The sequence below is a fragment of the Theropithecus gelada genome, chromosome 20, assembly GCF_003255815.1.
Source record: "Theropithecus gelada isolate Dixy chromosome 20, Tgel_1.0, whole genome shotgun sequence".
NCBI lineage: Eukaryota > Metazoa > Chordata > Mammalia > Primates > Cercopithecidae > Theropithecus > Theropithecus gelada.
In genome coordinates, this window is record NC_037688.1 from 13,606,485 (window position 1) to 13,616,380 (window position 9,896).

A 9,896-nucleotide genomic window follows, 5' to 3' on the forward strand; every position below is an offset into this window, starting at 1 on the left:
CTGCCCCATCCCTCCCCATCCCCGGCTCCATCCCTCCTTCTTCTAGCCCGCCTCCCCTAGCCCACCAGGCCCAACAGTCACAGAGACTTTTGCCTCCTTCTTGGGCATGGACCAGCCATCAGACCACCCCAGAGGAATCCCCAGCCTGCTCAGTGTCCATGTCCCCTCCACACGTAGTTCTGGTTTAAGCTAAACAATGGTTTCTGTCCACCTCTTGTCTTTGCCTGCCCTTACTCATAATTTTTGCCTATCCCTACTTCCCAAGAGAAGGGAAGTGAGTGGGAAGGAGAGACAGAAAGAGAGAGAGAGCTCAACCAAGCTAGAAGAGGAGAATACCACCATTGTAGGCTGCAACTAGAGATTCATATGGCCCCCGGACACTAAGCTGAGATCTGAGCTTCCTGGGGGCCAAGGAGAGCTTAGTCTTTAGCTTTCCACCCCCTGATGTTGGGCAGTGAGTAGCGTCAGTCCTGAAACCAGGTATCAGGATAATCAGAGGTGTGCATAGCTGGATTGACAGGTGTCTAAAATGTCTCATCAGCATCATATCAAATGTGGGATTGGGCCTGGTGCAAGAAGCACTCACAAGAACAGAGACACTTTCTCCTCCCGCTGACTCTCCAAAGATGGTCACAGAGCCTGGGTTCCCTCCAAAGCTGGCAATGTTGTCCTGGACCCAGCGCAGGGCAGCCAGCTGGTCCAGGTGACCCCAGTTCCCCCGGCTGTGTTCATCCCCTGTGCTGTGAGGAAGAGAACAGGTTGAGGGTGGGGAGCAGAGATGTCATGGCAGGACCTTCAGGACTAGAGATGGGGCTGGGGGCTCTCAGGGAGCCTTTAAGAATAAGACTGGGCTTCAGCATCTCTGAGACCCTGCCTTTATTCCTACAGCATTGTGGTGATGTATGGTTCTACATTCACTCAACTGGCAACTATTTACTGAGCCTCTACTGTATGCCTGACACTATCCTATGAACTAGAGCACATCTGAGAGCAAAACAGGCAACACCTGTGACGACACAAAGCTCCCAGTACAGATCACAAGCAGATAAACAGATCTATAGAGAGAATATAATGATGTCAGGTAGTCAAAGTGCATTGAGGTAAATACAATGGAATAAGGAAAAAAAACAGGGGTGGGACAGGGGATGCCATTTCAGATGGCAATCAGGGAAGGCTTTTTGGAGGCAGTGGCATTTGAGGTTTTGGAGACAAAGACTCTCATAAAACAAGCACAACAAGTACATGAGCCTTGCAAATATCCAGAGAAAGAAATTTCAGGCAGAAGATAAAGCAAGTGCAAAGGCCCTGGGGCCCAGTGAAAGAAAGTATGAGTCAGGAGGTACAGCTAGAGAGGGCCCTGGGGCCTGGCCAGAACTTTGGCTGTCATCGTAAGGAACATGGGAAGCCGCTGCAGGGTTTTGTGCAGAGGCATTGCATGATTCAACGTACATGTTAAGTGATCACTCTCAGTACTGTGCGACTCAGCCTCAGTATAAAAGTGGCAGGAATCTGAAAGTAAGTGTTAGGATCATAATCAAGGTGAGAGACAGAGAGCTTTGGCTGGGGTAGGAGCGAGCCAGGGAAGATTGCAAAGTAGTGGATTCTGAAGGTGGAGCCAAGAGGATTGTGAGAAAAGAGAGAGTCCAGGCTGCCCGTGAGGGCTTCTCCTGAGCCCCTGGGCGGATGCAGCAGCAGCAGCTGAGTGGAGGCGCAGTGGGAGGAGCAGGGGGTCTCTGTTGGGGAGGGGCAGTGGGAGTCAAGGATTCAGCTTGTCCCTGGGAAGAGTGGGGGGCCCTTTAGACAGCCACGGGTGGGGAGAAGGCAGTGAGTGACGCCTGCAGGATTCAAAGGTGAAGTGGGCTGGAAACAGGGGCTCTGGGCTGCTCCCTGGGATCACTGGGACTTCGTAGGGAGGGAGAGGGAGACAAGAGAGGCCTGTGGACAGGAGGAAGCGGGGACCAGGAAAGGGCTGGGAAGGAAGCATGTCACAGAGGCTGAGCGGCCATCTGCTGCTGCTAGGAGGTCCTGTGAGGTTGGGTGGAGAGCAGGGGGAGGTCATGGGTGACCCCGAGGAGACCAGCCGAGTGGTATGATCGGGAAGAAACCTGACTGGCATGGGTGGAGGAGACACACGGAGCAGAGGAAGTGGAGAGAGATCATGAAGCAGCCTTACTGTAATGGGGAACAGAGACACAGGCTGTGGCTGAAAGGGATGAAGATGATACTACCAAGACTGGCCCGGGATGCCTTGCTGACGGGTAGACCAGAACCCATCCTCCATCTCCCTAGGCCTTCTCATCAGTGAGTGGAATCCCTCCCACAGTCCTCCTATCACTCACTTGGGATTAGGGTGCTGGGATGTTAATCCTTAGTAAAGGTTTATAGTAATTGCACCTTGAAGGAGATCTAACTCTTGTCCCCATGGAGACCTGATGGGGAAGACTCCATCCTTGCTTCCTGCACTTGCCAGATTTCAAGCAGAAAATGGGGTAAGGTGGCCGTAATAGTCCTCCAGGAAGGGGTCAGATGCTCCGGCACCCCACCGGCTGCAGCCCACATTCCTTTCCCCACAACATGCTCTGAGCTCCCTCTGTGACTCTGCCCCTTCCCTCCTTTCCATGAGAAGTCAGAGGTGTCAACTTTCAAGGGCTATGTTGCTTGCTAAGTGTCATGACAGAGAAATTTAATGTGCTAGAGACACATAGGTGAAGAAGAGATGAGTCTTTCAGTGGAGGTAACTGGGGGTTGGGTCTTGCAGGATGAAGAGGAGTTCTTCAGGTAGAGTTAGCATTCCAGGCAGAGGGAACAGCACATGCAAAAGCTCAGAGGTAAACAGACGAGTGTGACTGGGGAGTGAGAGGGTAGGTAGTGTCCAATTATGATGAGGCTTGGATGCCTTACTGTGGAACCCAGCTAAGGTCCCCTGAGGTCTGGCATGACCAGAGCTGGGTCCCAGCAGCCTCACGTTGGGGGCCAAAGTGCAGTGAGGAGAGTCTCATTTCTTACCTGAAGAATCCCCAGATGCCCAGGCGGTATTGAATGGTCACCACCACCACATTTTCATGGGTAGCAAGGGCCAGCCCATCATAGGTTGATGCTGCACCCACCACCAGCCCCCCTCCGTGGATCCACACCATCACCTGGGCAGGAGGCAAGCAACATACCAGTTACAGGTCACAGAGCCAGGGAGCACTCAGAAGGTGTCTTGTTTGGTGACCTACCTGTTGGTCACAACTGAAAGAGGATGTTATCTAAAGTTCATCAGCGCCCAGCAAGGTTGCAAAAGGCAGTCTCTCTCCTCCAAAATTCTCCCAACTGGGGCCCAAGCCACCACCCCACTGTACACACTCCAGCTGCCCCTTCCTTTATACTCAGCCTCCAGTGCCTCCTCCTCCCAAGGCTCTTCATGCTGAGAACATCATCATGGGTATAGCAAAGGCTAAGGATGTTGTGTTCTCCCCCTCACTCCCATTACCCTCAAGCCTGGACTGTTCATGCAGCTCAGCGTACCCTTGGAGAGCCCTTGTATCTCAGTTTCATCTCAGTTAACTCTTTCTTGGTGAATTAAACTTATCTGTGCATGAATGATTACCTCGGGAAGCACACATGCCTGTGGTGGTGTCTCTTCCTCAAATGCCTCCTCTATGCCTCTGCATTCCCAAATCGTATCCATCCCTCAGAGCCCAGCCTAAAACCCAGCCAATTCAGGATGCCTTCAATCAATGGACTAACACTGTCTGAGAACTTACTATGTGCCAGGGACTCTGCTAATACCCAAGGATGAGAGTGGATACAATTCCTCATGCATGATTCTTGCATTTTAAAAGTCCACATAGCAGGGAAGAAGGGAGAGGGGTTAAAATAATAATATTATAATAATAATATTAATAAAATAAAAAAGAACTCATAAACTATGTCCCAAGTGCTGTTCTAAGCACAGTAAAAAAAAAAAAACCTATCCATTGGGTAGGTACTAATACTGTCCCATTCTCCAGGTGGGAAAATGGAGGCACTTAACCTGCCCAAGGTCCTACAAATCAAAAATGGTAGCAGCAGGACTTTGACCCAGGCTGTCTGGCTCCAGAGTCCATATGTTGAGCTGCCCGGCATACTGCAGGCGCCGGCCACAGTGCAGTGGGTCCACTGTTAGGGTAGGGGTACGAGCCTGCCTCTGCCTACTTAGTCAGGGACTGAGATCAAGTTTAGTGGTCACCCTTGACGGATCATATGTGATGACTCTCATTTTGAGGAAACAGAGGCTTAGAAAAGTTAAGAAATGTCCAGCTAGTCAAAGGCAGAACCAGGATTTAAACCTAGACTTTGTAGTTCTAGAACCTGTGGCCATTCCTGGAGGTTCTCCTGCCTCCAGGTTCTCAGACACCCTGTTTCTCCCACACCTCTAATCCCTGCCTGCGTCCTGGGGAGGGACTGAATGTGCATTCATCTTTGTGTGAAGGCTGAGCCCGCGGACTGGCCTGCAATAACATGCTGAAGACAGGATATGTCTCTACAGCCCAGATGGCAAGATATTTGAAGGCAGGGGCTGTGTGGAGTAGGTTCATGTTTTTCTTTTTCCTGAAGCCCCAGGTCTAACTGTGTATATGGGGCACTGAGTACACAATAGAAGAATGAATGAATGAATGAATGAATGAATGAATGAATGAGTAAAGCTTTCTCCCATTTCCTGTGTCTTACAAAGCATATGTAGAGCCAATTTCTAGTCCCACATTTACAAACCTGCTCCCCCACTCCTGGGCACCATGCCACGGTGCCCCTGGGATACTGGTTGGACACAACACCCCTTCTTTTTACACCCTGGAGTGGCCTCCTTTGCCAGAAGATCCTACCCACCCTGCAACCCGCAGCTGTCAGCCTGCCCCACCTCTTGCCCTTCATTTATTTGGGAAATGCTGATTCATTGGGTCATCAGCCTCTGCCAAGACAATTAGGGAGGGAAAAGAGGTAGAAAAAAATCCCAGATATTTGGCCAAAGGCAAAAGGAAGTGCTTCTGTGTTTGTCCCACATTTTTCCCTCAACGCCCATACCCAGACAGTGAAAGTTACCCCAGATGAATATTGGTGTGCTGGAGAAAGGCCACATACAAGCTCAATGCCCTACTCCGTGTCAAGAACACTGGTTTAAAGATCAGAAGACTTGAGCCAAAACTACCCAACTCGGTAACCTCTCCTTCCCTGTCTGGGCCTCAGTTTCTCAACTTAAAAAAGAAGAGTTGGGATGTAGGCTTTTCTCTAAGTTCCTTCCACCACTAACATTATTGGAAATCATGTCTTACCCACTCTGTGTATCAGATTGTTCATCTAGTAACTAAAAGTAATCATTCTCATCCTTCTATTCGCATGAGGGAACTTGGAACAATTAAGATGTTCATTAAAGATGCACAGTAAACTCCCCCAGAGTCCCTGTGTCATGAGGGGAAACTGAGGTGTGGAAAGCCTGTATTTCCTGTGGAGGCCCTGAAACAGTCCTGGCCTGTGCAGCTCCCTCCTTAAGCTGCCTTCATCCCCTTCCAGTCTGCCCCAGAAGATCCGGGGTACTGGAACTGACACGCCTTGACCAGGGGATCCCACAGCTTACCGGAAGCCTGTTTTTCTTGGTCAAGTCAGCAGGAGTGTAAATATTGAGGTAAAGACAGTCTTCGGAAACCTTGAGAGGAATGTTCTCCTTTCGGTTGGTCAATAGGTCTGAGACAGACTGCCCCACCTTGGGATCCTGGGAACATCTGGGGAGGGGGAAAAAAAAACCTCTGAAGTTCAGTGGGATCTAAGCCAGGCATCTTCTTTGGCAAGGCCTTGGACTGGGAGGTTTAAGCCTGAAAATGGACTTGATATTTACAGACTTACCACATTGTAGTGAGTAGGAGGCTATCAGGCGCTTCAGGTGGGGGCGCTGGGATTCACTAAGGTCTCCTAAGACCAAGCAGAGTGAGAAGGGCTTCACACCTCTTTTCCTCCCGGAGCCTTTGGGACTCCCAGCATCAAGGAGGGGAGACAACAAATACACTGATCCTCCCTGGGAGGTGACATTTCCACCAGTAGCTCAGGGGTAAAATCTTTGTGGGACAACATCAGGAGAACTGTGCTCTAGTCCTCTCTCTGCCACTTATTTGCAGTATGACTTTGGGTGAATTCCTTTCACATTCTGGGTCCCAAATCTACCAGGTCTAAGTGAGAGCAGTGATTTCTACATGGGTCTTGCAGCCCTGACACGCCAAGATTCTATCATCTGGCTCTTCCAGGAAAGTGCTGTTGCATTGCCCTGATAAACGATCTCAAGGATACAACATAGATGAACATTGGTAATATTTATTGAGTCCTCCCAGTGTTCCAGGCACTGTTTTAAGGACCTTTTGTATATCAACTCATTTAAGCCTCAACTCAGTCCCATTACATAGGTTCTATTATCTCCATTTTACAAATGAGAAAACTGAAACCCAGAGAGGTTAGAGAACCTGACCAATGTCAAATAGCCAGGAAGATTCATGCCATGTGGTTCTTATACACAAGTATATTATAAGCCACAGTCCCAGACCTCAGAGTACCAGAAGGCAGGCGTCACCGCCCCCAGTAGGTACATGAGGAAACTGAGGCACTCAGGCTCTGGAATGACACAGCTGTCAAGTGACAGAATCAGAGCCAGCAAAGATGACTTCTTGATTTCCATCCTGGGAGATTTTCCTACAGAACACCAAGTACAAGCGGCGTAACAAAATAATAATAATAATCAAAAGACATTCCAATGTGAAGACAGGGAAAAAGAACTCAACTCCACTGGTTATCAGATAAAGGCAAATTAAACAGCAAAATAATATTGCTGTTATTGTTATTATTATTTACCTATCCAATAGCCAAAACCATTTTTTAATAATCCCAAGCATTGCCAAGAGGGCGCCAAATGGAGATTTTCATACATCAATGAGAGGAGTGTAGTTAGAATATTTTGGGAGAGAAATCAAACAAGAGATATATACTCTTTGACTCAGAAATGTCATTTCTGAGAAGTTATTCAAAAATATTCATAAATATGCATAAAAGTTTCTCTTTCATTATGTTATGTTATTAAAAACATCATATGTAACTTAATGAACCCAAATACAAGCTTGGGGAAAATTAATTATGGTTCAATACCCAATGTAATGCAGCTGTTAACATCAGGCTGTGCTATATCATGGGATGGAATGATGCTCATGACATACTTATAAATGAGCAAAGCAGATATCCAAATTATCTCAACGTAGCATTGTATTTTAAAGGGAGAAAGTATAGCAACAGACAAAAAACTGGAATACAAACAAAATATTAGATCATAATATTTTACCACCTAAAATATTGATAGTTGTTCTCTCTGGGTGCTGGGATATTGTATGTGATTTTAATATTCTTACTTTTCCTTCTCTGAATTTCCCAAATTTTCTGCAATAAGTATATATGACATTTGCAGTCACAAAATAAAAACAGTAAATTATAAAACAAAAACAAAAACAAAGTAAAGAAGGTAGCCACAGGTGGACTGTTGGAAAGCCTCCGAATGCCTGGCTACTGAGATGAGTGGGGTCCTCTCTGATGCCTGTAGGGTCCTTGGTACCCTGAGGAGTGGCGGTGAGGCCAATTAGAACCTTTGGGCTTTTCTTCCCAACTTGGCCAGGGTGAATGGACACATCTGCCATCGTTCTCCTCAGGAATAGGGAGTTGGGCACACTTGAGAGTTGAGCACTAGCCGAGCGGACATCTCAGTACACTTGCCACCCACACACCTCCTGGCCCACCCCTCTACCCATCTATGTCAAAATTCAAGACAGTGGAATTCATGGGATTCTTCTTTCTGATCTCCCTCACCTGCTTAACTACTTTGTTTCCAAGGCACTTATCCCATTCTAACAGATCACACAATCCATGGGGTAATTTGCATGTTGTTCTTCTCTGTCTCCCGCTGCTAGAATGCACGCTCCATGAACCTAGGGATCTTTGCTTTGTTCACTAATGGATCTCAAGAACCCAGAACATGCCTGGCACACAGTAGGTGGTCAATAAACGTGTGTTAATGGACTCCAGAATGCTGTGAGACTTCTGGAATGTTCTTAAGGATCTACAATGATCTTAAGGATTCCAGAGCAAAGGATCAGCCCATCAGGGGAACTACCTTGACTCCTTCCTGCATCACTTTGAGGTGAACATCCCCCACAGACACATGCCACAGCCATCCCTGGCTTACATAGGAGGGTAAGAGGTGGCATTCTTCACGAAGCTCCATGGCTCTGCAGGCTGCGGTGGAGTAAACCTCAGGGGTCCAAGAGGGGGCTTGGCAAAAGGGATTCCCAGGAAAACCGCCACAGGCTGTGCAAATCCTTCTAAGCTGACGAACTTCCCCAGCACTTTGCCATGCACGGTGTCCACCACAGGTGGCGAGGACGGGTGCCCTGCTGGACGTGGAGAAGAAATCAAGACGCATCAGAGGCAAAAGGCTGGACCCGGATTCCAGGTGGGGTTTGCCACTTTCTAAGTGCATGACTTTGAATAAGTCATCTAAACCCTCTAGGCCTCAGTTTCTGTTGATGTACCATAGGGATGAGGATCAATGTCCTCCCTAACTCATCGAGCTGGTTTAAGGAACCAAATTAGAATTGGAGGCATAAAAACATCCAGCCAAAAATAAATGCAAGAAGGAGAACTACTAGGAAAGAACAAGACATTTAGCTTTCCCCTTAGAAGCCTCTGGAAACATTTATCCATTACAATCCTGGCACTGAGCTGCATGCTGGATGAGAGGACGAACAAGGGGTGCCCCATATTCTCAGAAGCACTGACCCTTATAGGGAAGGGTCACATATAGACCTGGGCCTACAGCTGGGAAGGAAGTGGCCGTGTCCTGGGAGAGGTACCCATAAGGCAGTCTAGGAATTAGAAGAGGGCTCAAGGCCTTCTGATTGTGGGCATCGTGGAGGAGCTGGGACTTGCAGTAGGGGAGGATTGAATCAGGGGAGATGAGACGCAGGGGGTTGTACACAGCAGAGAGAAGAGAATGTGCTGAGGCGCAGAGTAGCAGAATGAAGAGCCTGCCTGGGGAAGGAGGCATGGACCACGTGCACCAGGTGGAGTCTGGGGAAAGTGGAAAATATTCCTGTTATGACAGAGCACAAGTCAGGGAGGGCCTAGAATGCCAGGCTAAGCACTTGAGTTGTCTTTAGTGGACAAATAAGCAGCAGGAACCGTTCCAGATAAAGGATGTGATCAGGTCGCAGATGATTCTTCTGGTGGCCCTGGGCAAGTCTGCTCCATTCTTGCAGCACAGACAACGCTTCCTCGCTGAGCTGAATTTCATTTCCCACAGCCTCTGCATCAGTCCTGGTTCTACCTGTCATGGAACTATACTGGCCTGATCTGATCTGCAGCCTGTGGCCTTTCAGACACTTGATCTTGCTGCCCACCCCTCAGGTCCTATCTGGCTCCAGTGACCTCAGTTGATCTAAGCTTCCCTCCTGGGAAATCATTTCCAGCCTCTTGTCCTCCCAGCTGCTCTGCTTTGGATACAGACAAGACTCAACACCTCCCTCAAAGCGTGGGGCTAGAACAGAACAGAACAATTTGGATTTGGTCTTAAAGGGGAAGATCCAATCACAATGGAAACCCCTTATGCAAAGCCCAGTTACACAACAGCATCCATGTGTCATCTTATCAATAGTCAACCCTGTAATGTCAATATTTAGCTTCATTTTTTTTGTTGTTGTTGCTAATTACAAATAATACTGAGATGAACATCGTTGGAAGTATGTGTATTGACACAGCAATGGGTGGTGGCATTACAGGTGGCTTGTTTTCTTGGTGATTTCCATGTTTTCTGCACTGTATGGGATTTCTGATCTTCACCTGAAATCCTCCCA

General features: G+C 48.1%; 1 protein-coding gene across 2 annotated transcripts in view; it reads right to left on the reverse strand.

Moving 5' to 3' along the window:
- The window catches only part of LOC112613977 (liver carboxylesterase 1), a 35,758-nt gene that overhangs the window by 19,016 nt on the left and 6,846 nt on the right, over window positions 1-9,896 (reverse strand). Inside the window, exons 2-5 of one of the 2 annotated variants that reach the window (XM_025369957.1) lie at window positions 8,231-8,438; window positions 5,597-5,741; window positions 3,007-3,140; window positions 587-740 (exon numbers count right to left, since the gene is read on the reverse strand). In XM_025369957.1, coding sequence (XP_025225742.1) covers window positions 587-740; window positions 3,007-3,140; window positions 5,597-5,741; window positions 8,231-8,438 — 641 coding nt within the window. The remainder of the gene's footprint in view (window positions 1-586; window positions 741-3,006; window positions 3,141-5,596; window positions 5,742-8,230; window positions 8,439-9,896) is intronic. The other variant, XM_025369958.1, reaches the window with a different exon arrangement.